Source organism: Meles meles, chromosome 11 (assembly GCF_922984935.1).
Source record: "Meles meles chromosome 11, mMelMel3.1 paternal haplotype, whole genome shotgun sequence".
Lineage (NCBI taxonomy): Eukaryota > Metazoa > Chordata > Mammalia > Carnivora > Mustelidae > Meles > Meles meles.
Window position 1 is genome coordinate 17,261,082 of NC_060076.1, and position 27,704 is coordinate 17,288,785.

Consider the following 27,704-nt stretch of genomic DNA (forward strand, 5'->3'; position numbering starts at 1 on the left):
TTTTTACAACAATGAGGTGGGTTCCATTGATATTCCTATTTACAGATGATGTCACCAAGACCCAGAGGTATTGAGTGGCTCACACAGTGTCAATGGCAGATAAGGGTGGATCATGAATTTGAACCCAAGTCTCTGTCAGTCCTAAGGGCCCAACCTCTTTCCACTAGGCTGAACCGTCTCTGTGTATGATTTGTCTCTTGCTCTCCTGGCTGCCAGTACCATGACAGGAATATTATAAAAATGCTTTGTCCGTGTGGGTAGACAAATGAGAACAGGGGGCCTGGGGTGGGGGATCGCTTGCATGCACCTGCCTGTTTGCCCAGCCTGCACATCCGCAGCAAGACGCACCTGCATCCTACATTCGAGGAGGAAGTAGCTGTCTTTCTCTCCCTTCACCCACAGGGAGCAGCTTTGTGGTGAGTGAAGGGAGCTACCTGGATGTCTCAGACTGGTTAAACCCGGCCAAGCTGTCCCTGTATTACCAGATCAACGCCACCTCCCCATGGGTGAGAGACCTCTGCGGACAGAGAACCACAGATGCCTGTGAGCAGCTCTGCGACCCAGAAACGGGTGAGTCATGGGCTGGGTTGGGATGGAGGGAGAGCAGAGGCAGGCTGCAAGAAGGCTTGCACACCTTGCACCCGAAGAGTCACGGCTTCTGAGCCACGGACGAGGGGTTTGACCTGAAGGCCCATCAGTTCCATTGGCAGTTAAACTCTGTGCTGCCGTCCCTGGGCCAGGGAGAAGGTTCTACAGAACCACAGGATCCCAGAAGTAGAAAGGACCACAGAGAGCATCTGGTCTGGTTTTAGCAAAGCAAGGTAATCTGGACATCATCAGGCATCCCTGAGCTCAGATCCTAGCCACCTCTTACTAGCTGAATGTCCTTTGTCATTTTTTCCAGCTTTCCTGAGATATAAGTGACATAGTGCATTCTGTAAGTTTAAGGTGTGTGTTGTGATCATTTAATACATGTATATACTGTATAATGATTACCGTCTTAAGATTTATTGACACCCCCGTCATTTCATATACCATTTTTTTATGGTGACAACGTTTAAGGTCTACCCTCTTAACAACTTTCAAGTACATGAAACAGAATTGTTAGTTGTTCACTGTGTTGTACATAAGATCCCCAGGACTTACTCCCCTTGAATGGGAGATGTTGGTCATAGGGTACACACTAGCTGGGTGTTCTTCAGAAAGACACTTCCTGTGAGTACCAGAGAGTGAAAATAGCATCTAACTCACAAGGCTGTTATTATGATTAAGTGAGATAATGCATGGAAATCCCCTAGTATATTTATTTAATCACCATTTGCCAGGTATGTATTGAGTAGGCAAACACTTGCCTTGCCATTGAGGATATAGCAGTGGACAAAATAGGCATAATCTATGCCCTGATTAAGTTTATATTCTAAGGAGACATTCAATCTGCACTGTCTAACAGGGATAGCCAGTGGCCACAGATGGCTATTTAAATTTAAATTAAGTAGAATTAAATGAATTCAGCATTCGCTTCCCCAGTCACATTAGCCATCTATCAAGTGCTGTGTAACTCCATGTGACCAATGGCTACCTGCTGGACAACTCAGATGTAGAACATCTGCAGCCCTGCCATAAGTTCTGTTGGACAGTGCTGCAACAGACAAACGGGAAAGTATATGTACTGTATCAGGTGATGGTGCAGCAGAGGAGGTGCTAAGTTGGGAGTGCGAGTGGAGCTATGGTTACATGCAGTGGCCAGGGGAGGCTTCTCTGAGAAGGGACATTTGAGTCGGGGCACCTTGAAGCTATGATGGAGGAAGCCATTATGACTATCCGGGGGCCAGGATTCTAGGCAGAGGCAATGACAAGGGTCAGCATGTTGTAGCAGGAGTTCAGGAGGGTGCCATTGATTCAACAGGAAGCAGAATGTGGTTGGATGGAGGTGAGAGAGGAGAGGAGTAGCAGGCAAATACGAAAAGCAGAAGATTACGTGGGGGTGGCTGCAGGGAGTTATCTAGGATGACAAGAACTTAGGATTTCGCTCTGAATGTGATGGGATATCATTGGAGAATTCCGAGCCCAAGGAGTGACATGATGTGTCCTGCATTTTAATGGAACCACTCTGGCTGGTGCATGGCCAATTGACTATATGATCAGGGGTGCTATTTTATCCCAGTGTAGGCAGGAGTGGGCAGTGGCTTGACCCACAGGGTTAAGGGGAAAAGATGGTCAAATTCAGGACATGTTCAGAAGGTAGATTTGACAGGGCTCGTTATTGGATATGAATGATGAGAAGTAGAGAGGGGGTCAGAAATGATTCCAGATGATTCATTCTGGAAGTGCATGAATGGACATCTCTTTCATTGAGTCAGAGGATGCTGTAAGAGGGTCAGGATTGAGGTGTGGGGGATCAAGGTTACCATTTGGGATGTAAGTTCAAGATGACAACTAAACATCAAGTAGAGATAGAAAATAGACATCGGGGTCCAAAAGTTCAATTCAAAGAAGTTTTAACTGGAGATAGAAATGTGTGAGTCAACAGCATAGACTTGGTAATTAAACCCAGAAGACACTGTCTTATTTATGGTAAATGCTTAGAAAATGGACCATCTCTTCTTCATCCTTGTTGTTCAATAAATGGTGGCTGGTTACTAATGTCTACAAATAGGGAAATAGGAGTTAGAAGAGAGTTGTCAAGATATCAGAATGAGTTAGAAATGAAACTGTTCTTGCTCCCAGTCCTGTGCTCCTCCTTACAATTTATATTGCTATAGTCTCTCTGGAACTTCATCTCTTTCTTCATTAACAAGAGTCTGGCCATCTTTCCTGGAAAATCCATTGCACATTGCCCATGGGAGGGCTCTCAGTGTCCCAGGTCAAGAGTGTGCTCCCTCTACTCTAGCTCTCCTCCACTTCTCCATGGGGCAACAGTTCAGGAGTGAAGACAGGGCTTCTCTAGGCTAACCCTTGAGTCCCTGCAGAGATGGGCAAGGATTTGGCTTTCTAACCACCATCCCATCTTATCTTTTAGTTGGGAGCCTGTTTAGACACATTTCTGCCGCCTTTACATAGGCCTACTGGGGAAGCCATTTGGAAAAAGCAATGTAGCTCTAGTGTACCATTTGACCAGAGAGCTGAATCTTCTTTCTCTTAATTAAAACTTTTAAGCTTTAAGGCACTGTCACCCTAAGCCGTACCTCTTTATTCCCGAAACACAGACATAAACACAAACACACATATATACATGCAAGCGCACACACACAAACACACTCTTGATTATCCTCACACAACAGCCAGGGAAGCCCTTATGGAATTATGTGCCTCTGGATCTGATCCTGTGTATCCTCCTTTTTTTCTTTTCCTTTCCTTAAAAAGCAAGCAAGATTATTGGTGGGAGGGCTCACCACCCTCTCTTCCCCACATAAAGCGTCCCTCCTGCCCCAGTAGAGTGGTGAACCCCTGAGGGTCTGACCTTTTGGTTTCCCAGCTGATCTGCCTTCAGGTGCAGCCTCATTGTTTCTGATCTTTTCCGTTAGCTGCAAGCTTGAGGCCACAATTCCAAACAGTGGATCATTCAGGAAGGAGGCGTGTGTTAGCCATTTTTGGAAATGATTAGCTCTCCCACCAATATCCCCTAGAATTACACACACACACACACACACACACACACACACACACCCCTGCAAAGCTGAAAATGCTACTAGAATCCACTGGGTTGACCTTCTCAACTTTATCACTGGCAATATCGATGCCAGGGAAGAAAAGTGAGAGAATCAAAGTTGCATAGCTAGCAGATAGGGAGCCAGGATTCCAACTCAGGACGCTGTGCTCTTAACCAGTGCTTCCGAAGCCTCTGCAGGTCTAGTGTGGATTTAAGACTGTGCATTTCTAAAAAGGTACCAGCTATTGCTGATGCTTCTGGCCAAGCACAACTCTTGATGCACCGAGACTCTGAATAGTCCTTCCTCTTCCTCCCAAATAGTTCTCTCATTTTCCACATGAACAGGAGAAGTCCCAGCTGCCATATTTGTTCATTTATTTATGTGACAAAGTTGTGCTCATGTCTGTCACTTTATTTTCTACCTCTGTTTGTCCCATGCCTTGGACTCTAAGTATACTGAGACCTGTAATTCCCTGGAGGTACCATACCGTCTCATGACTACATCCCTTTGACAGTCTATTTCCTCCCCCTTGAAATGTCTTTCTCCCCCCTTTTACTTGGAGACCAAGGGTTCTTTTTTTATTTCCATTCCATTCAGCCCAAACCCCTGGCTATACTGAGGAGCCCTCCTCTCTTGCTCTCATAGCCTCTGTACTTCCCTGTGTCATAGTTCTTGTCATTGTTCTTTCCTTGTCTGGGTCTGTCACCAGACTGTAAGCTTTGTTAATGGCTGGTGAAAGGGGATTCAAAACGTGTGTCTTGCTTATCCCTGTATCTTTAAAAGTTAGTCTGTTGCTGGGGCGCCTGGGTGGCTCAGTGCGTTAAGCCTCTGCCTTCAGCTCAGGTCATGATCCCAGGGTCCTGGGATCGAGCCCTGCTTCTCTCTCTGCCTACCTCTATGCCTACTTGTGATCTCTGTCTGTCAAATAAATAAATAAAATGTTAAAAAAAATAAAACTTAGCCTATTGCTGACATATAATTAGTGCACAGAAAATCATGAAAGGATGAAGGAAGGAAGGAAATTTGTATGCTTGAAATAATTTTATATACCAGTTTTTTTTTATTCCTCCATATCCACTTACATAGGAACTCAGATTAAATATTTCCCAGCTCTAGAGAAATTAGGTCACTAGGAACCATCCAGTAGCCAGACAAGCTAGAAGGCTCTGGCTTCATCCTTGCTTTCAGCCACTTCCCTGAGAGCACTGTCCTCGTGGTCTTCACTCTGCGCATCTTCACAATAGTCCTCTCAAACACCCTATGCAAAGTTAGACCTTCTGACTAGAAGTCCATCTCCTCTTCTCTACCTGAAATGTCTCCCATTCTTTAATCATCTACTTTGTAAAATTCTGTTCACTGATTACCTCTTCTTTCCTCTTGGTAGAATGGATGACTTCCACAGTATTATCAGAGTTCTCTGTTGACCAAAAATCTGATTAAAACTTGAGTTATTGTTTGTAAATTTGCCTATCCTGCTAAAATGTAAGCTCTTTAGAGCAGGGACTGTATCTCCTTTACTTCGATATCCTCCCACCCCAATGTCCAACAAAGCACCCTACTCTTACAAGTCACTCAAGGCATAAATGGATAGGACTATATACAGGTAAGGAGTGGAAATGGGAACATTAGATCCCTGAATATATTTTCACGGGTCTTGACTCTGACCCATTTTGAAAAATTTATTTCAATTTGTTAGATTCAATTCAAGCAAGATTTTCTTAATTCCACAACTCATAAGTCTTGTGTGTTAAGTGCTATGGGAAATCACAGACAAATTGGACAATGTTCCTGCCTTCATGGATTTCACATTTTCACAGGGATAAAAATAATATGCTCATATATAGCTATTATAAAAGACAAAATGTGGGATAAATCAAGAACAAGCATTAACAAAGTAGCTCATGCCTGGAGAAAAGGGAGAAATGTATTCTGCATGGGGATTTCAGGAGATATATCATGGAGTGCATGACATTTTAGCAGAACCTGGTAGAATCCGTGGGGAGGGTTAGTAGGAGTGGTCCTTTCACAGAGGGATCTTAATGATCGAAATCAAGAAGAAGAAAGTTTAGAATTATTCCAGGAACCAGAAAGCAGTATATATGGGCTGGCATCTAGAGAGTGTGTTAAACCTGTGGTGGTGGAGGAGAAGTAGGGAAGAGATAGGTGATGAAGTTGGAAAGGTAAGATGAAGAGAATTCACAGAGAGATAACGACCAGAAGATTCTGAAAACCAGTAAGGGATTTAGTAAACATATATTGGTCATTGGAAAAGGGAAACTATCTTCCATATCTGTCTAACTGGTTGGGGGGACATCTAACTGTCCAAGTGATTAGCTGGACCTCTGCTCCCTTGCCTCCCATTGGGGATTAGACTATGGGGAAGTCAAGGAAACAATAAACCCCAAACCCCTCTACACCCTCAGGCCTTAGATCTGTCAAAAGTGACTTTGCAGTAAGCTCCTCCTTCTACGGGTGGGATTCATCGGACTGAACAAAGTCATAGAGTCCCAACATTGTTCATCATGTCTTAAAGCTTTAGGGGATGTGTCACTAAGAAAGATAATTCCTCTAAACTGACCAAGAAGAAAGAGAGAAGTGGGCATGTAGTGCTGCTGAGGAATATACAATTGCGATGATGCATGGACGAACCTGGCCAAGTTTTCCTGGCCTTGTGCCATAGCCCAGCTCAAGTGTGTTCTTCCAGGGATTTCAACAATTAGTACCACCCACAGGGCTGATTATGGAATTGGATACATGGTGTGCTGGAGCTGGCCTGTATGACAGCTCATGAGACTCATGAGAGTTGATTGTTATCATCTCTTCCCATCATCTCTTCCCAACTCTGTCTGGTGATGTCATGTACACAGCCTGAAAATTGGTTATGATAAAGGTATTTATATCAACAAAATTGGTTAATGTTACAAATCATGGCTGATGTTCTTTGAAAAGCGAGTCATTAAACGTTTACCTTCATGATGGTGAATGGATTTAGAACAAACTGATGCAGGACCAAGGCAAGGAAGGGCTTCATTGAAGGCTTAGAGAAGGCCTGACAATGTTGCCAGAGGGTGACTACCATCACATTTCATCTCTGAGGACAGAAGCACATATTCAAGAACTACTTGCAATGGTCCCATACAATGCAGCTCCAGAATGTTGAAATGATCAGACTTTGGTTCTTCAGAATGTCACCATGGGTAAACCTTTGGTGAAACAGCTTTACTAAAGCTCTGCACATGTGTGGTATCATGCTAAATTCTGTGTATACAATCTTTGACAGTATGGCTTCAAACCACACAAAGCAAGTAAGGGCAGAACAGTAATACATTTAGTCACTAATTCATTCATCTCTTTATTTATTCATTCAAGCATTTAGTGAACCAGAGTAAAATTGGAATAACCTTTTGAGTCAGACCAGCTTCAATCTTTGCTTCTCTACTTACTGGTAGTAGGGCTTTGGGAGAGTCATTTAATATATTCAAACCTTATTTTATATATATAAAATAAGAGTAAGTCTTATTTGGCAGGGTGTTGAAAAATCACATTTCAAATACACTCAGCACACATAATGTATGGTGGGCACTCAGAACATAGTGTGTGCTATTAATTCTATAATCAGTTATGCAGTCTCTAGGGCCTTCATGTAATTAATTCAATATATTTTTCAATTAAATTGATAAATTTTTCATGAGACACCCCTAACCCAGCATTGTGCACTGGGTTAAATTATTTAAGAAGAAAATATGACGCTGTCTCTGACCTCGAGGAACTGACTACCTGACAGAGAAACTTACCATAACATGGACATTCCTGCCTGCTGCCTTTTATTTAGTCTTTGTGTTACTTTTAAATTAGTGCAACAAGAAAAGTCCAGGGTCTCAATCCTGGTGCAAGCTTGGCCACAGATTTGTCACTTGACCTTGAGTATGGCATATGCTCTGAACTTCATATTCATTCTCTTCAACAAAGAAATTAGTGGAAACAACTTTTAATGCAAGAAAGATCCCTAGTGGTTATCTAGTCTGATCTAATGAGGAGACTGAAGGCCACTGAGGCTAAGGAAGTTGCCCAGTGTCGCTCAGTAAATTAGTGGCAAGATGTGATTTACAGCCCTGAATAATTCCTAAGATACTTCTCAGCTCAAAATTCATGTTTCTATGACCTTTTGAGCACTAATAACTTACAGCGTAAGTATGATTGAAACAATTTGTAAATGGCATTTAAAGCAGATTGAATTTTCTTTTCAAATTGTTATGAACTTCAGTCATGTTCCCCATCATATTCAGTTTATTTTCATGTCTTCAGCGGCCACTTTTCATTTGCAATAAGATATCAATTGAGAATACACTGACTGTAGTTATGTCATATATATGTCTTATATTTTTTCAAAAGATTTTATTTATTTACTTGAGAGAGAGAGAGAGATCACAAGTAGGCAGAGAGGCAGGAAGAGAGAAAGGGGGAAGCAGGCTCCCTGCTGAGCTGAGAGCCCGATGCAGGGCTGAATCCCAGACCTTGAGATCATGGCCTGAGTCGAAGGCAGAGGCTTAACCCACTGAGCCTCCCAGGCGCCCCATATGTCTTAGATTGTACTAAATATTTCTAATGTTTATAGATTATTCCTGTTATTTACTAAGCCTTGTATTTAATTTATTTGAGAGAGAGAGAGAACATGAGAGGAGAGAGGTCAGTGAGAGAAGCAAACTCCCTGCTGAGCAGGGAGCCCGATGCGGGACTAGATCCCAGGATTCCAGGATCACGACCTGAGCCAAAGGCAGTTGCCTAACCAACTGAGCCACCCAGGCATCCCTAAGCCTTGTATTATTAAAGTTTAATGGGACACAATGACTTTATGAAGTTGTAAATTTGAGAATTTACAGAGAGGGAGAATGTCCCTGCCTTGAAGGATATTGTAGCATGGGTGTTTCCAAGTACCAGACATGTAGGATTTAAGTAAATTAGTACATAGGTGAGGTTCACAGTTAAATAAATTGAGATTTATCTATAGAGAGTCAGCTTCCTGACAGACCAAAGAGGAAAGATTTGTATATGAGAAAAGACTTATTAAATCTTGTCATATGCTCATTGTGCTTATTGCTGTAGCTCAGTCACTGAAACAATTCCTGAATCAATACATCTTTTCTTGGATGAATGAATGAATGAGTGAATGAATGAATGAATGAGAGAGAGAGAAGCAAGTTTCATTTGGTGAAATGTCAGGACTTGGTCAATGGGTTCAGGGCATGGTTCTGGTGTCAGGACCATGGATAGCTCTCTAGGCTTTGACAGTGACGTTTGGTTAAGGGTTTTTGCTCAGCTTTTACCTGGTACAGCTCTCTTCTGAAAGTCACCTTCGCCTTTGAGATGGGTACCACTAATCTTTTTTGAACTCAGGTAAAATAAGCTCTATCCTTTATTGGTTCCGGATTAGTACAACTATGTTCTAACTCCAGTGGGTCTCAACTAGGGAAGTCAAACCTCCATGAAGTGAGTCACTCTTATCCTCGGAATTCATAATGCTCTCTACATTACCATTCCTTGGTCCTGAACTTTAATAGACCCCGAATTAAACAAAACTCATCTAAACTTATTGTCAATTAATGAACCCTGTGCCCGTTATTCAGACATGTGAGATAATGAAATCAAACTTTAAAAAAAAATTTCCAACAGAAGCCATTCAAACAACAACAAACTGAGGTTTTTTTTTTTCTTGTTTAACGGCCATGAAATGAATGTTAGCCTTAAAATCCCATTTATCTCATCAGATTGATTCATTTGATGTCAGTTATTGCCGATATATTATAGATGGGGGTGTTAGACAATGGATAGATATAGCTTACAGTTAGGAGAGGCATGGTGGAGTTTTGGTATGATATCCAGGAGTGCATGAATACTGGGCTAACAGTGACAACATCTGCAATTTATTATACCTTTATGGGGTAACAAGCATAATTGCTGCGGCTTTCTATAACTATCTTGGACTTTATAACAACACATCTATGTAGTTATTGTTGCTTCCACTTTTCATACAAGAAACTATGTCTTAAAGTTGGTTGAATGAAACTCCCAAGGTCACATCTTTGCTAAGTATCACAGCTGGGATTTGGACCCAAACTGGGTAAGAAGCTACTGTTTGAGGAATCTGTGTTTGAGAAGTTTGCTTAGCTCTGAGAAGAGAGAGGCATTCTGGCATTCTCTCCTTGATAGGTGTTTGCAGAGAATTCTCAGAGGTAGGCATGAATCCTTTGGACAAAGAATTTAGAATAAGTTGACTTGAAAAAATAAAAGGAGCCAATTGGATTGGGGACAAGGGAGGCATGCAGAAGTCAGGGTTGGAACTGTGACAGCATTTATGAGTTGTAGGGAAACCATTTTATATTTCTATTCAGGAGTCTTGCTATATTTGGTCTAGATGTGTTATAAAATGTTATGTTGTAGAAGAGGGTTGAGGTCTTTTGAAGAGGGACAATCTGTGTCAAAGATGAGGGCATAAAATAAAGCCCACAACAGAAAGCAGCGGGACTGACTGTTCACAAATTTGGAAGAACAAGAAGGTTAGAATGGGCTGCAGAAGAGACTGAGAATGTTTTCTCACTGGGAACTTGCCAGCCTCACTGAAGTCCAAGGTAACCTTTGCTTCTGAACTTGAAAGAAGGAGGTTGTGAGAGATTGCAAGTGTCATCTGGTAAAGTTGCACATGGGAAAATAACTTGTGGTATCTCTGATTATGACTGCTGGGATGCATTTGCCAAAAAGGAGGGAAGCTCTCCACTTTTTTTTTTTTTTAAGATTTTATTTATTTATTTGACAGAGAGAGAGATCACAAGTAGGCAGAGAGGCAGGCAGAGAGAGAGGAGGAAGCAGTCTCCCTGCAGAGCAGAGAGCCCGATGCGGGGCTCGATCCCAGGACCCTGAGATCATGACCCAAGCCGAAGGCAGCGGCTTAATCCACTGAGCCACCCAGGCGCCCCGGAAGCTCTCCACTTTTAAGACTAGTTTCATCGTCAAAAATATAATTTACTGGCATTTAAATCAGAGACTATATTTAATTTTATTCAACAAGCATTTTACAAAAATAGATCGGTGTGTCTATAAATGGTAGCTGCCCTACTATTTAAAAAAAATCAGAAACTTCTAAATATATCTGTAAATGTATACCTTATGACCCGTGAACTACCAAGAAACAAAAGTATGGAAAAGGAAGATGATGGTAAAATAGAGGTGGGGACTGGGAGTGTTCAAAGTGCTGTGAAGTGTTCTGCACTGGGTAGTGGTCGGTCCTGTCCAGCAGCCATTTTGGCAGGTCTTTGCAGGTTTTCTTCCCTCAGCATGCAGCAGTCTGGTCTCCACCTGCCCTCACTCCTTATAAGTCTTATTCTTCCCTTTCTTCGCTCCTTATCCTTCGTGGTTCAGCTTAATTGTCTCATCCTCAAAGTTTTTGCTGACCTTCTAGAATTAGTTTTCCCTATGTTTTATGCAGTATCAGTACACTTTATTTTCCTTTAAATAATGATAATAATATAATAATAATGATAATAATACTGCTCATTGTACAGTACAAAATATGTCTCTGTGGACTTCACATATATCATTTAATACCTTTAATAATAGCCCTAGAAGGTAGATACAATCATATTTTAACTGAGCAAGCCACAATCAGATACATGTGCCAATATTTTGCATACCACTAAGAAAAAAAACCCATTAAGATATTCATAACACACAAGTCCTCATTTCAAGGATATGAAAATATGGAAAACCATGTGTTTTAGACTTGGTGTTAATTGAGGTGTCTGGGTGGCTCAATCGTTAAGCGTCTGCCTTTGGCTCAGGTCATGATCCCAGGGTCCTGGGATCACGCCCTGCATCGGGCCCCTTGCTTGGTGGGAAGCCTGCTTCTCCTTCTTCCACTTCCCCTGCTTGTGTTCCCTCTCTTGCTGTTTTTCTCTCTGTCAAACAAATAAAAGATCTTGAAAAAAAAAGCATTGGTATAAAACCTTATTATTACCATTTTACAGATGAGGAAATTGAATCACCTTAGTTAATGGATTTTTCTATTAACTATGCTACATATCTAGGAAATGGTAGAGTCTAGATTGGAATCCTAGAACTTGGGCTTGAGAGTGTATCCTCTTAACCCCTGATCTGTGTTATCAGTACAGAACCACAGTATCTAATTATATATTTATTTTTTTTTTTTTCTCATTTTATTTATTTTTTCAGCGTAACAGTATTCATTCTTTTTGCACAACACCCAGTGCTCCATGCAAAACGTGCCCTCTCCATTACCCACCACCTGTTCCCCCAAAATTATATATTTATTTGTATGATTCTGTGTTCAAGCCCTAGCTTTCCAAGAGACCATATGCTCTATAAAGACAAAGATGGCACCTGCGGTGTATACTGCTGAACCCCAAGCCCAGCACATTCTCTAATACACTGTCAATGTTTAATAATGAATGATGGAATGAGTGAAGGAAAGAAGAGACATTGGGTTTAGAAACAAATTCCTAGGGCTTCACTACTGGATTTGCAGTTTTGACTAATAGTGTGACCTTTGACATGTCACTTTGTTCTCTGGGCTTCTGTTTCTCTATTTATAATACAAGAGGAAATTACAGTTGACCTTAAACAACACAGGTTTGAACTGTGCAGGCCTGCTTACATGCAGAATTTTTTTTTTTTGAGAAATGCAATATGGTACTCTAGATGTATTTTCTCTTTCTTATGATTTTCTTAACATTTTCTTTTCTCTCGTTTATTAGAAGAATATGGTATATAATATGTATAACATGCAAAGTATGTGTTACTTGACTATATTTAATTAGTAAGGCTTCCCACAATTAAGTTTTTGGAGAGTCAAAAGTTATACATGGATTTTTCAACTGGGCCTGGGGGCTGGCAACCCTATCCCTCATGGAGAGTCAAAAGTTATACATGGATTTTTCAACTGGGCCTGGGGGCTGGCAACCCTATCCCTCATGTTGTTCAAGGATCAGCTGTACATTGGGTTTTCTCTGAGTGCTCTCCAACTTTGAGTGTGTATTGCAAATATGCATTGAAAGCCAATGCTCTGTCCAGCATTAAACTAGATAAAATATATTAAACACTTAGCACAATGCCTGGTACACAAAGCTCAATGAACATTAAGTATTGTTATAGCTGTGGTCAAAACATGAATTGAATGAAATGAGAATTGTGGGATTAAAAAAGCAAAGCAAAACAAAACAAAACAGGACAGTTACTATGAACCTTAGCAGTCAGATAGGGCTTTCTAGAGGGGCAGGGGCTAGCCTTGGATCGTGAAACAAAACAATGTTTGTGGTGGAGCTGCTGTGTCCAGTGTGGTACCTACTAACCATATGTGGCTATTTAAATTAACATGTAAATTAATTCACATCACATTTCAAGTGTCCACTAGCCACATGCCATATTGGAGACGGTAGATATAGAACATTTCTAGTAAAGCAAATTCACTTGGACAGTGCTATGACAGAGTGAAGAGTAGAACTACGTTTCATATATATGTCACTTGAAATCATTTATTGAGTGACAGGGCTGTGCTAGGTGTGGTGCTATGCACTGATGGAGCTTAGTCTAGGGGTCTGCAAACTACAGCCCACAGGCCAGCTGGTGTTTCTCATAAAGTTTTATTGAAACGCAGCCATGCTCATTAGTTTACATATTGCCTATGACTGTTTGCTACAGTAGCGGGGTTGAGAAGTCATGACTCTGGCTTGCAAAATCTTAAATATTTACCAAGTGGGCCTTTATAGGAAAAATTTGCCAGCCCCTGGTCAGTCTGGTAGGTTGATTTAATACAGTGACATCTGAATTAAAGAACTGGTTTTAGTATTTATTCATTCATTCATATGTTTGTTCATTTAACATTCAACTGGTATTTATTTCTCAATCATCTAATTTAAGCAGGATGTAAGCCCCTGACAGAATGAACACAATCGATTAAAAACTGTGGCTATCATGGAGCTCGTGTTCTAGTGGGGGCGGGGAACACACAGATAATTAGAGTAAATGTAATAACAGATAAATGTATCCTATGTTAGAAGATGATTTTTTTAAATAAAGAGGCTGCGGAAGAGTGGGTGTGAATGAGAAGGAGAGGGGTGGTTGCAAATTTAAGTAGGCATGACTGGGGAAGTGAGGAAGGAAAGAATGCTTTGTGGATATCTGGGGAAAGTGGAGTCCAGGTTGAGGAAATTGCCAGTGCAAAGGCTCTGAGAGCAGATTATGCCTCGCACGTAGGAGAAGGTCTGCAGGCTTCACTGGATACTAAGTGACTACTTAGGAGCTGGGGTCAGAGAAGGGCCAGAGGACCAGAGCCTTGTAGGACACTGTAAGAACATTGGCTTTCAACCTGAGCTCAGTGAGGAGCCACAGGGGCATTCTGACCTGAAGACTGATATCATTTTACTTACTCTTAAAAGGATCTCTCTGGCCCCTCCACTGAGAAAAATCTATAGGGAGTAGGCAAGAGTGAGAGCAGGGAGCTGCTTAGGAGACCCATATGATTAGCCAGTCTAGAGATGGTGGTGGCTTGGGCCAGGGTAGTAGCTGTGGTGGTGAAAAGAAGTTACTGGAATTAAGATACTGCATTTCATTCATTGCAATGTTTTAGTGAGCACCAATTACATGCCAGGCATTATGCCCAGTGTTGGGGATAATGAGCAAAAGAAGCTGCCATCTCTGTCCCTTGGAGTTTTCTAACTAATTGGTTTCTTACTTTCAACATCAGAAATGAGGAATCCAATGCTATGTCCCCATATGTGTTTGAGATCCAGGACCAGTTTTCACACTGTTTCTAAAGACCCAGGAGAGGATGACACTGTCTTAATCTGCTTGGGCTGTCATAACAAAGTATCATGGACTGGTGGTTTGAACAAAAGAATCTTCCAGTCTCACAGCTCAGGAGGCTGGGAAGTCCAGCATCGAGATGCCACCGAATTGTTTCCTGGTGAGAGTTCTTCTCCTGCTTATGGACTTCTTGACTTTGTCTCACAGGACCTTTCTGCAGTGTGTGTGTGCAGAGAGTGCGAGATCTGCCTCTCCTCTGCTTCCTATAATCCCATCATAGGGTCCCTGCTTCAGGACCTCATCTAACCCTGATTGCCTCCCAAAGGCCCCACCTCCAATACCATCATGTTGGGTGATAGGGACTTCAACATATGAATTTGGGCCAGACACAAACATTTGGATGGTGACAAACACCAATGACCTGGGATGACAGAAGTGAGCAAGTGACACAAATATGCATCGTAAGTGAGGGCTGAGCAGAGGGTTTCTGAGCATTGTTGCAAGCGGGGCTGGGACTCAGGGAGGTGACGGAGGTGGCTCTGGGACAAATGTAAGGAGGCACCCATCTGAAGGTGTCAACCCTGCATTGCACAGCCCTGAGTGCCCCTTAAACTTGGAGGGGGTATTAACTCATGACAGTGGCCTCTCCAACTTTCCTCCTAGGAAGCCTTGAAGATTTTCCTGCAGGGGCCTGTTAGGGAGTCAAAGAGCAAAGAGGTCCAGGCTGGGAAGAACCACGCGAACCATCCAGTGGAACCCCCTCTTTCTATAGTAGATGAGGTTGGGGTTCCTAGAGGGTCAGGGGTTTGCTCATTCAGGAAGTTCGGGGAGTCATTCAGGAGGTTCGTGGTAGAGTTGAGGTCTCCCGACCACCATGCTTGCTGAAGCTTGATTTCTCCATCTCCTGAGAACAACGTAAGCAGTCAGTCTTTTTTTATCCTTGGAATGGAGGCCCCCAGCTGAGCCAAGGCCGTCAGAAGTCTTTTACAACATCTGAAGGTGGTATCAGCTTCTGGCAGTGTTGGGTTTTGTTTTTGTTTTTGTTTTTTGTTTTGTTTTTTCAGGTTTTTCTTCCAGGCTTATGATCCTAGCCACCCATTCATGCAAAGAAGTGTTTCCATGTAGGCCATCTGGGACATGGTGAATTCCCCGTCAGCTTCATTAATGTCTTTCTTTCACAAACCTTGACTGAGACCCAAAGCTGAGTCAGTCACCAGGGAGGGAAGCAAATGAGACACTTGCTACCACCTCCATTTGCTCAAAATCAAGCTGCCCCCAGCGTGGGCTGTTTTGTTTTCAGAAAGGCAGTCAGAGGAAAAGGGAAAGCACTAAAGTCAGGCTGACCTGGGTTAAAATCTTGGCTGTGTCTGAAACTATTGGTGCGGTTTTGAGCAAATTGCTTAATTTTCCCCCAAGCTTCAATTTCCTGCTTGGTATTCACCTTTGCTAGGTTATTGTGACGATTGTAATCAGTACAAAGTACCTGCTACATAATATGGCAAATATATGTGTTCAACAAATGGGAATTATTGAATCAGGGGCAAAAAGAACCCCCAGTGTTGACAACACTTGAGCCACAAAAGTCTTAATCATGATGGAATGGAAGGCATGGTGACAGATTTCTGAACAGAAGCAGCCTCCACAAAACCATTTAAAACACAACACTTAGTAATAGTTCTAGCCTTTTCTGGTTATTTGATGAGAGCCTGCCCATTCCACCACTGCCCTTTCTCTTCTCCTAGACTAAAGGCAGCTTCCATTTCAATGTAGGTGATTAAAGGTCTCTGAAAAAGAGAAGGGTGTGTTTGCGTGTGTGTGTGTGTGTGTGTGTGTGTGCGCACACATATATCAGCCCAGCCTTTTGGTTATTTTTTGTTAAATGGTCTTTTAATTAAAATTTCAATAGATGTGTTTCTACCAGACAACAGGAGTCAGGAGGTATATGGATTTTATGCTGATCACACAAAGATTGTCCTTCAGGACAGGGCATCCAGGAATTCCAGATGCTTCAGGCAAGTCAGGTGAGGTCAGGTGGCCTCAACATTTACAGTGCAAATGGTCCACTGCCATCTTTCAAATGCCCCCAAACGGACTTAGTAGCAAAGCCTGACTCCCTTGTGAAGCCTGGTGCGGGCCACTTGGACACACATTGCTTAATTTTAATGATTCATGATGATTCTCCATCATATACCAGTAAATGCACCGTAAAAACATTTTGTGAAAGAATGTGTGTCTTAGTAATGGGAACCTGTGCCATTCTGTAATTAAATCTTGCCGGAACGTGGGGGCTGCCTGGGGTAGGGAGTGAGGGGCAGAGACTGAGTCAGGGATTGAGGGGGTTTCCTGGGGTGAGGGTGGCTGAGGGGGTAGAATGTGGAGGAGGTGAAGGCGGGCAGCCTGGGTAGGGAGGAGGAAGCAGGACCTGGGGTGGTATGAGGAGGGGGACCCTTGGAGCAGGGTAGAGGGACAGGGCCTGAAGAAGGCTAAAGAGGTGGGGCCTCGGGAAGCGTACAGAGGATGGAACCTGGGTAGAGGTAAAGTGAGCGGGGGGGCTGGGGCAGGATAAGGAGCAGGGCCTGGAGCAGGGGGAGTGGGTGGAGGCTGTGGCATGTGTGCTTGTGTGAGATTGCAACTAAGAGAGCAGATCATGGGAGGTGAAGGGAAAGATGGAGAATGAGAAAAATTTAAAAAAAAAAGAGGAAGAAAAGTAAGTGGAGTGGAATTAACAGGATGTGAATGTATTCTTTGGTCTAGGACCTTCACTTACCGTATCTTCTCTCATCATTACATTAACCCTTGAGGTAGACAGACTGTCCTTTTCTTGTCTCTTTCATGGACGAAGTGGATGTGGGGATTTAGCCTGCAACTGTCTGACTTAAATTTAAGTTCTTTTCACTGTAGAGGGCTACACAGGAAAGAGGCTTATAGAAAGGTGGCCAGTGAGGACTATAGAGGCACACGCAGAGAGAAAGGCAAAGGCAGAAAAGCTGAGACCAAAGAGGGAAACTGAGGCAGGAGTCCATGCACAAAGATGGAGAAACGAAAAGGGAGACAGAGAAGAGGGGAAGAGAGAAACGTCAAACAGAGAGAGAGCCAAGAAAGGGGAGGGGGAGCAAAAACATGAACATGAATATAATCAGGAGTGAGATTAGCAAAATGGAAATGAGCTGGGTTCAGCTGAACATACACATTATGTGAAACGGTATAATATTCCAGATGGAAGTACTGGAAATGACAGTCCTCTAGTTTCCCAGAGAAGCTATAGCTGTGACCCTGACCATCTGCCTAGAACCGAGGCTGAGGTCACTCTGAGGAAAAGACCCCTCTGAACAGAGTGCAGAAGTCACAAGCTGTCCACCAGTTCTCTTGGTTTTTTCCCCCCGGTTCGTCACTAGCCAGAGGCAAAGTCTCCAACCTTGTGGTATCGGTCCCCCTTGCTTTAGGGCATGGATGGCTGGGGCAGGACACCTCCGTGTGTGTGGCCCATTGTACTCGGTGCACATCTGGAAAATCATTATTCCTTCTCACTTTAATATTATAAATGAGATTTGATTTTAAACTCACGAAGATAGCTGGTGCTTGGAAAAAAAAACTATCAGTGCGTCTCTTTTGTAGAGTGAAGAACTCTTTTGCAAAATGAATAATTACCCTCTGCTTAATCTATTTTGTATATTTCACTTTGCCGGTTCGGATTCTGTGCAAGTGGGGAACAACTGCATTATTAATCATCATGTGTCCTGAATAGAATAGTGTATATTTTATCCTTACTGCATCCTTGTGAATGGGACAGGACAGAACTTATGTTTCCTGTCTCCTGGGGAAGAAGGATGAGGCTCAGAGAGATGCAGGATCTTGAACCAGTTCTCCTATCAGCTAGTGGAGACACAGAGCCGAGGGGCCCATGGAATGACAACCACATAGCCTCATCTCATCTACATCCCTGTAAACTCTGGTAAAGGCATGGTGGGCGGCCAGGCAGACCCATAGTGGGTCAGGCTGAGTGACATGCAGGATGGTGCTGAACTCCTCCATCCTACCTGGGACTGTGTGGGGAGCTGTGGCTCCGGAGTGAGGCAGACCCATAGTGGGTCAGGCTGAGTGACATGCAGGATGGTGCTGAACTCCTCCATCCTACCTGGGACTGTGTGGGGAGCTGTGGCTCCGGAGTGAGGCAGAATGGGATTCCATTCCTGATCCTGTTAATTTCTTTCGGTGCAAACTGGAGACCAATTGTTTAAACCTGAGGGCTTCAGTTTCCTCATCTGTAGAGTCAGGGCATATCCCCTTGCTTCAGAGTGGCTGGATGGATTAGAGTTGAGAAGGTCAATCAAACATGTCATGCAACTCTTGGCCTTTCCTTCTTCCCAAATTACAGCCGAGGGGTCCAAGATAAGAGATATGGGCATGAAAGAACGCGAAGGCAGCCAACTGCCTAGTAATAATCATAGCAATAGCAGGCCGTGTTTATGGAGTCTGCACTGGGGATAAAACATTGTGGACGTTGTTCAGTGAGAGGGGCAGACCTGACCAAGCTTGTTATAAAACTAAAGAAATAGAGTCTTAGCCAGAGACACAAAATTGTGCAAAGTCATGGAGCCACTGGGTGACAGATGCAGAAGCTCAGAGCCTGTCCTGACTCCGTTGCCTGTCTTCTCTGCTTGAAACGCCCTCTCTCCATGCACGGTGCATAGAGTCAGCATTTGGAAAGGACTCTATAGAGGGGATGTAGAGGTTTCCAGGAGTTTTTCCATACCTGTGGGACAAGGCAGTGATCTTCAGGGCCTGCTAAGTACTCTGGCTCTGTTGATCTGAGAAACAGTAGGGCCCAGGATTCCCCACGGTGCCATGACCTTCCTTTGCCCCCACACTTTCCTCTGTCTGGCAAACTCCTGGACTCCCATGTGAGAGAGGTGGTACAGCCTGGGGCCAGATGCACTGTCTCTGGATTCCAGTCCTGGCCTTGGCAACTCTTCTGTTTGTGACATCAGGCCAGTAACTTACTTAACCCCTCTGGGCCTCAGTTTCCTCATCTGTAAGATGGGGTTGAAACTAGAACCTGCCTCTTAAGCTGGTTGTGAGGGTCGCATGGGTCAGCGTAAATAGGGAACTTCCAAAACCACCCAGCAGTTAGGACTCTGTGTCCCCCTTGTTATTATTATCTCCGCTCTTCACTGGCATATCCCTGACCTTGGGGCACAGTTGCATGCTCTTTCCTGTGATCCTGTGGCTCTTTGCGCGCACTCGAGGCCTCCCCAGCCTGGGTAGGGATGAATTTTCTTCCCAGCGACACCGGAGTGTCAGCTGCTTGTTGTAGAGAGTCAGATGGATTTGCCTCAGTGCCGCGGTCACACCGGGATTGTATGAAGAATGAGAAATGGTCGGAAGAAGTAAGATCTGGACCAGACACGAGGCAAGAACCATGGGGGGAGGAAAAAGAGAGGAAAGAACTGACACAGCAGGAAGCTCAGGGAGGGGCTGCCGCCAAGAGGGGCAAGGTCACCAAGCCAGGGAGGAAGTATGGTGGGGTGCGGGTGCAGCCTTGGCAGTGCCAGCAGTGACCCCAACAGCAATGATAACAACCCACACTGAATGCCACCCACAGGGCTAGAGACGTGGTAATCTTTTTTTTTTTTTTTTGAGCGAGAGGGAGAGAGTGCGCATGCGCAGGCTGTGGGGGAGGGAGGGCAGAGGAAGAGAGAGGCTCCCAAGCAGACCCACACTGAGCGCGGAGCCTGACATGGGGCTCGGCTTCACGACCCTGAGATCATGACCTGAACTGAAATCAAGAGTCGGACGCTTAACCGACTGAGCCACCCAGGTGCCCCGGTAAGCGTGTGTAATGTGTTACCTCCAGCCCTTGTGACAGTAGGGGTTAAGATGTCCGTTTCCTCCTGAGGAAGCGGAGGCCCAGAGTAGTGCGGCAGCCTGTGGAGGCCGCTTGGTCTGTGTGTGGTAAGCTGAGGGGCCAGCCCAGATGGCTCTAATTCCCCTGCTGATGCGGGCTTCCCTCCTGCTTGTTACCCTCCCCCACAGCCCCTTCCAGGGTGACTTGAGAAGCATGATCGATGCAGGCTGGGGTGGGGGCGGGGCGGGGGGTGGGGCGCTGTTCCCCCAGGGCAGGCCCTGCTCTGTGCATTCTGGTCAGGAATCCCATGATCCTTCCTGGTGGGGGGGAGGGGCTGTCTGCCTCTGTGTCCGCTCCAGGCTGCTGGTGAGACTGCCTCAACCCCCACCATCCGCAGTCAGCCATAATTTTCGAGAGTCTATTACCCATGCGCTTTTCTCCCAGACCCAAATTTATAGATAATCATGCCCTCAGGGGTAGATGAGGCTAAGGAGAAAGGGGCAGCCTGAAGTGGGAGCCCTGGTGTGGCCTGGCTGCTGGCCTTGCGGAGCCCAGGCCTTTCCACGTGGGCTGTTACATGAGCTGAGTCAGAGCCAATTAGCCCTCAGGTGGCCTTGATTAAGGACTCTGATCTCCATCAGGCCTGATCACCAGCCTGTGCCACCAGAACCCGTTGGCCTCTATGTTTTTTTTTTTCTTCTTGCGCTCAGAGGCATGATGATGAATGGCAGTGAGGGGCCGGCAGCCATATGCAGGCATCCAAATATCTCTCAAAGGCTGGGGAAAGAACAAGGCTGAAACCTGTCACTTCAGAATGTGAGGAAGAAAGGGACAGTAGAGGCGCCCTTGTGAGGTTGCCTGGATGTCATCTAGATCCACCTTCTCAGTGCACAGAGAGAGAGAGACTGAGTCCCAGGGAGGGTGGGGACCCGCCCTAGGTCACACAACACCGTTGGCTGGGCAGACTTCTAGAGAAGTCTTCCTCACTTTGTAAAGATCCCCATCATATCATATCCCCTTGTTACTTCACGCCACTCATGCTTTTCTGCCTCCCCAGCCTTTGGTCGCCCAACTCCCAACCTTCCCTAACGTGCCTCAGCTCAACTAAGTCCATAGGGAAACACTAACCTCAAGAGATAAGACCAGAGCATGTTAGAAGAAGAGTCAAGGCCTAGGATTTGAACAAGGCTTGGAAGGGCGTTTGGGGATCTCTGAGAATTAGCTGGCCATTTTACAGATGGGAAGACTGCAGCTGAGCAAAGCAGAAAGATTTGCTCAAGGTTGCAGAGGCGTCCACTTAATAAAACATATTCCCTGAGGGTACTGCTGGCATTCAAAACTGCCCACATGATCTCATTCCTCTTCTAAATACCATTTTGCCACTTAGTTTTCTCTTCACCTCCTACTCCCTCTCAACCCTGGTTTCTCCTCTGTTGAACATCTCTGTCTCCAGTTATGAGGCTCAAGGAGTGGGATCAGGGTGGACCTCCTACAAGAAGCAGACCCTGGTCAGCAGGTGGGTCTCAGATAGCCCGTTATTATCAGTAAACCCAAGATGTTTGGGCAGGAAAGGCCCAAGGGAGGGAGAGCGATTGATAAGGCTGGGACCAGTCATGGAGAGCTTTGGATGTTAGACTCGGCCATGTGAAGTCTATCGTGAGAGCACCTGGGGGCCACTGACAGTTTTGGGGACAAGCCATGGGTGTAGCTGCTCTTTGAAGAGGTGACTGTCCATCACTCAGATTGACGGGAAGATGCTGAAAGCTTGTCATCAGTGATGAGACTTTTCAACCATGCATGTGGACAACGTTGAGGGCCTTCCCCAGGGCAGGGATGGTGGGAAAGATGGGAAGGGATGGGCGTGAAGGACAACACAGTGGTAGAATTGGGGAGATGCAGCTGCCATTCAGATGTCGAGGATGAAAGTGAAGTCAGGTTGGAGATGTTTCTAAGGTTCCCATTTTGGGAAGAAAGTGAGAGCATTATTCATAGAAGGGGGATGCAGGTTGGAGATGCATCAGCTTTTGTGATACTAATGGTGCATAACAGACAACCACAGTGGGTTAGTGTCAACCACTAGAAGTGTTTTTTCCCTTTATTACACATCCAGGTGGACCAGGCTACCCAAGGTTCAGCTGCACTTGTCTCTAACCTCAGGCTGCCTCCAGTTCTGTTCCACATGGCCCTCATCCTCCTTGCACCGGCCACCTACCTAGAGCCTGGTTTTCTCCTGGGAAGAAGCAGGAATGCCAGAGAGCAAGCCCAGCCAAACAGCACATTTCAGATCTTAGTTCACATCATGTCTTTTGTCATCCCATTGGCCAAAGCAAGTAACATGCTAAGCCTGCATACAAGGGCCAGGGAAGAAATCTCACTCTTCCCACCATCAGCCATGGCAAGGTTGTGACTGCATACTACTATAGGAAATGAAGACTTGACATCAGTAATTCATTCTATTACAAGGTGCATTTACCTTCACCCCAGTCTCCTATTCACATGCTTTTTTTTTCAACACTCTCTTTAAAAAATATATTTATTTATTTGAGAGAGAGAAGGAGAGAGCATGAGCAGGGGTAAGGAGGACAAAGGGAGAAGCAGATTCCCCACTGAGCAGGAAGCCCGATGTGGGACTTTTTCCCAGGACCCTGGGATCATGACCTGAGCCAAAGGCAGATGTTTAATTGACTGAGCCACCCAGGCGCCTCAATTTCCCACACTCTATTAAAGCACAGCCTCAGAGAGCCATCGCAAAGCTTGATAAGTCTCAGAAGGAGCCTGGGCTTAGATGTTCACAACCCTCGGCAGCTTACTCACCCTCTCCAGACCTCAGCTTCATGGTATTTACAGTGGAATCAACCTCATCATCCTGCCAGTATTATCATGATACCAAAAGTGATTTGAGTGAGGTCAGCACAGAGTAGGTGCTCATTTACAACATAAGATGCTTCCTCTGCGGCTCAGCCTTACTAGTAGGAAATCCACCTTCATTACGTAGATATTATGGATTTAGTGTAATCTGCACATAAACTATTTACATTTGAACAGGGGGTATTTGGAAAAGTGATTTCTAATCTTTAGTTAGAGATGGATTTTAGAAATCAGCTTGTTGCTAATTTCGGTGTAGGTGAATCGGAGATTCCTCATCTTCCTAATGCTTATTGTCTAGCAACTGAGACTTGTCACACTACAGGAAACTGTCCGGGCTCTTGTCCTGGTGGTCACAGCTGTTGTTACGATGTTTGTGATGATGTGAAGGAGCACGAGTTTTGACAACCTGACTCTGTGACCTTGGACGAATGACAAGTTGAGTCTGAGCTTTTGTTTCCTTATTTTACCATGAGGATGCTAGTGCCTTCCTGCGGGTGCCGGTCATGGGTGTCACTTGTGAGATGAGCTGCGGTGACCTATGGCATGTACCTTCCACCACTCTGACGTGAAGCAGGCTCCCAGTGATGTTGTGCTCAGCCCATGCCCCTCCCACCACATGCCCGGCCCCGGGTTGAGCTCCAGGGCCAGAGCTGGCAGTGAAGAAGCCCACGGTGGAACGCTCAGAGTCAGAACAAGAACGGATGCCATGCACGCTTATTGCTCTGAGGGCCCAGGGAGATGTCTTTCCAAACTGCAGTGACAAGAAGAATAAATAGGAAAGTGAACAGCAGCCAGTGTCCCTGGCCTGTGATGATAAGTGATGACTGAGTCAGAAGCAAGTGAAAATGGAATTGTAAGAGGATGACAAGGTGGGAGGAGAGGAGCCGGACAGCAGGCAGGCTTGGGAAGAAGGCTTTGCACTTATCTAGCTGTCGTGGGCAGGTGATGAGCTCCTCTGAGCTGTGGGGGACAGAGTGGGTGGTACCCTCTGGCTGATATCCTCGTTCATGCTCCCGTGTCCTTCAGCAGGAGGAGTGAAGACAAAGGTGTCAGGTGTTGGCTGGTTCTGGGAATACCGTAACCAACCTCAGAGACGATTTCATTCAAGCTGCCCCAAATACACAGATCAAGACACTGAGATCCCCTTGGCTTTGCACAGGCCCTGCCTTGAAATTGCGATCATCCTCCATCTAGAAAGCACTTTTTCTTTCCACTAAAACAAGATGTTAAGTTGGCCTCTCCTATCCAGGAACGATAATTACAAAAACACAAACATCTATGATGTTTTTTGGCGAGAAGAAATGTGCCAGGGACTGTACTGCAGGCTTTTCAAAGACATCACTGATGCTTCTAGCAGATAGGTGCTATCAGCATTGTTACAGATTAGGAAACAGATGCAGACAGGTGAAGCCATGGGATCAAATTCATGCAGAATTTGAAGTGGCAAGATCCAGGATCTGAATCCAAAACAAGATGATTCCAGGGCCCACGTTCTAAACTACTTTCCCGTAATCTTATGTGATTGACATGGAGGCGATGTCCACTGTGAAGCGGTTTTGAAGAGCCCACGCAAGCCACACTCAAGATCGCTCGTAATTGAGGGATTTTGTTGTTTTTACCCAAGGGTTTCTGGAGTGAGGATGTATGTAACATAAAATGAGAACTGACTAATGGGACCTAGGAGACCTGAAGGGTAAATATTTTAAAACCAGTGCAGCTCATCCGGAGCTGGTAATACAGAGTTTCAGGACCTAGCACGATGAAAATCCACCTGACTGAATTCCCTTAGGGGAACCACTTTAATGAAGAGATTAAACTCTTTTTTAAGGTCTCTATTATCAATCACATCGAAATGTGTATTTTCAATCTGTTAAGGATGTCTCAGATTCATTATATTAAAAAAAAATCCCTGTTTGTAAATGTCATAGATTCTCATTCCAGGAAAGTCAGAGATGTCCGAGGGATACAAAGGGGAAAAAAAACCTTGAAAATATTGCCAGGTGTATTGAAGCATTGAAACCATCCATGCAGTGGGAAGAAGGCTACCGGAACAGCCAGGAGCCCTGGGTTCTAATCCCCACAGTCCCTGAGGCTAGTCTAGTGATCTGGCCGAACGTCTTCACTTCCTGAGCTTGTATTTTCCCTTCTGAACAATGAATCTGAGAGATGTGACCTCAATGACCTTTAAGAGCTGTTTCTGCTCTGATGTGAAATAGAATTCTATTTTAGACATTTCATCAACACCCATGCTTATACTTTCCATTTCCTTGGCAAATACCTGTCCTCGTTATAAGAAAGTTTCTTCTACTCTTCACCAGAACTGTCATTATTCTAAATGAACTCAGCCTGAATTCATGAAAACTACAATGTTTTTATATATTCATTCGTTCGTTCATTCATTCGCTCAGCAAATGAGTTGTCTACCCTTCATCCAGCATTATACTTATTACTTGCATATGAAGATGATTGCAAAAGGATTTTTGCAATCAGGAAGTTCCCAATTTGGTGTGGAGAATGTGCAAATTAAAAAAAAAAAAAAGATTTCTTTACCTCATTGGCATTGGCTTTACTATTATAAAATATACCCCCTCATATGTTTATGTACCATACTGCACAGCAGGTACTGTGGCAGTGAGCAAGAAGGGTATAGTCCCCTCATTCAGAGAACTTCTGTAGTGACAGGAGTAAGGGAGCCTGGGTGATTGTCATCAGCACGTGGAAACTATGCAAACTTGTGTCCCCAGAAAGCTATTCTTTGCTAGCCTGGTGGCTCTGGGTATGCAGAGGCAGGGCTGAGGAGAGGACTCCTAGAAGGAAGGGGTTAATCCTCAGGTCTGGCTATCAGAAGTTTGCATCTTGCAAGAAGGAAATGCTTGGTTGCAAATAGTGGTGAGTTAGCTGAGCCAGCAAAATAAGAAATTGGAGTCAATAACGCCAATAGCCATGGCATTGATGGAAATCTTACTGGAGACACCCAGCCCAACTGCTAAGAGTGATCATAGCTAACTCTCAAACAGTGTTCGGAAAACAGAGTTGAGGGATTTAGAAAGGGAGCATAAATGACTGATTCTCACTGGCGCTCAGAACAGATGAACGTCTACTCCCAACTTTCCATTTTGCAGATGGGGAAGTTAAGGCCCAGCGAGAAGATTACTTACTGTCTCTAGAGTTGTAGTCCAGCATATATCTTGGAATTCTGTCTTGGAACAGAAGAGAAAGAGAGAAACGTATTGCAGATGTACTCACTGGCTGCCTGAGCCACGAGCCTCACCCTTCAACTCTTCGATTTATTCTTAGAGTCAGCTCTGTGAGGTCGACATTACTAACATTTTCCATTCTGTTAATGAGAAAACTGAGACTCATGAAGGTGAAGTGACTTCCCCAAGACCACACATCCATGGAGAGACAAAGGGAGGATTGGAACACAGGCCCATCTGCTTCCAATCTTCTTTTCCCCCTGCCTCACTTCCTGTTCTCCAGGCAGCCTTGAGGGCCCTCCAGGGTGGACGCTTCTCATTTCCAAAATACATATTTGTTATATAATGAGTGACAGTAATGAATGGTCTGTTCTGAGAGCTGAGAAACCTGCCTGGTAAGCAAACAAGAAAGAAATGCAGAAGACACCAGCACTCTTTATAGATTCCTCATTCTCAGTCTTATTCCCAGAGGAGGGGAAGAGGACAGTGGACCTGTGCCCTTTCCTGCAGAGTCACAGATTGGAGAAGTAAGAACCCACGCTGTGCCCTTTCCCTGAAGAGGAAAGCCTCTCCTTTCCCGTCCGGTCTTGCCCACTCCAGCCTGACTTCCTGTCCCTGGACCAGGGGCAACCACATACCTCTTCCATTATGAATCATGAGGTCTGTGGTTGTGGCAGATCATAAATCAGCCCTGAGAGTCTCGAGGACAAATGCCAGGACTTTTAATATTTAATATTAGACATATTTAAAGTGGTGAATATTTCATGATGGGGCTGTCCCATTTTAACACATGATTAGTGACTCCTACCCCCGACCCTTTTTTGGTAAATTATTCTCACCCAGATCTCAAGGATCTCAGCCCTCTTCCTCCATTCTCCTCACCTCCGGCAACAGCCAGCTCCCCAGGTTGCACACACTTAAAGCACACACTTCTGTTGGAAGACTCGAACTTGTTATTGGAGAGGAGAGTTACAGAGAGCATCCCTGCCTGAGAGCAGCCCCATCCTCTCTTTACCAGGTATCCAGAGAAGAGGAAAGGTAGATCCCCCTCTCTCTCTCCTTCCAGCAATCCTATTCTGAATATTTTCAGTGCTATCTCTGACCCATCCTTCACTCCTTATTCTGCCTTACCACCATTTCAGTTCAACCAACATTTATCAGTCCCAGGCTCTTTGCCAGATACTTGCTGATGCCGGGGTTACAAAGATTAAGCATCATCATAATGTATCAAACAAATTAGACAGGGTTTTTTTAAAAGTTGGGATGCTTTGTATAAGGTCAAACACATAACATTTTTAGTGAATCAGTGAAAACATTAAGGTTTGTTGATGA

The 27,704-nt window shown here is 44.6% G+C and overlaps 1 protein-coding gene across 3 annotated transcripts in view; it reads left to right on the forward strand.

Annotated features, from left to right (window-relative positions):
• ASTN2 (astrotactin 2) overlaps positions 1-27,704 on the forward strand; it is an 875,241-nt gene that overhangs the window by 390,774 nt on the left and 456,763 nt on the right. For all 3 annotated transcript variants that reach the window (XM_046023052.1, XM_046023053.1, XM_046023054.1), the window contains one exon: positions 403-570. In XM_046023052.1, coding sequence (XP_045879008.1) covers positions 403-570 — 168 coding nt within the window. The remainder of the gene's footprint in view (positions 1-402; positions 571-27,704) is intronic.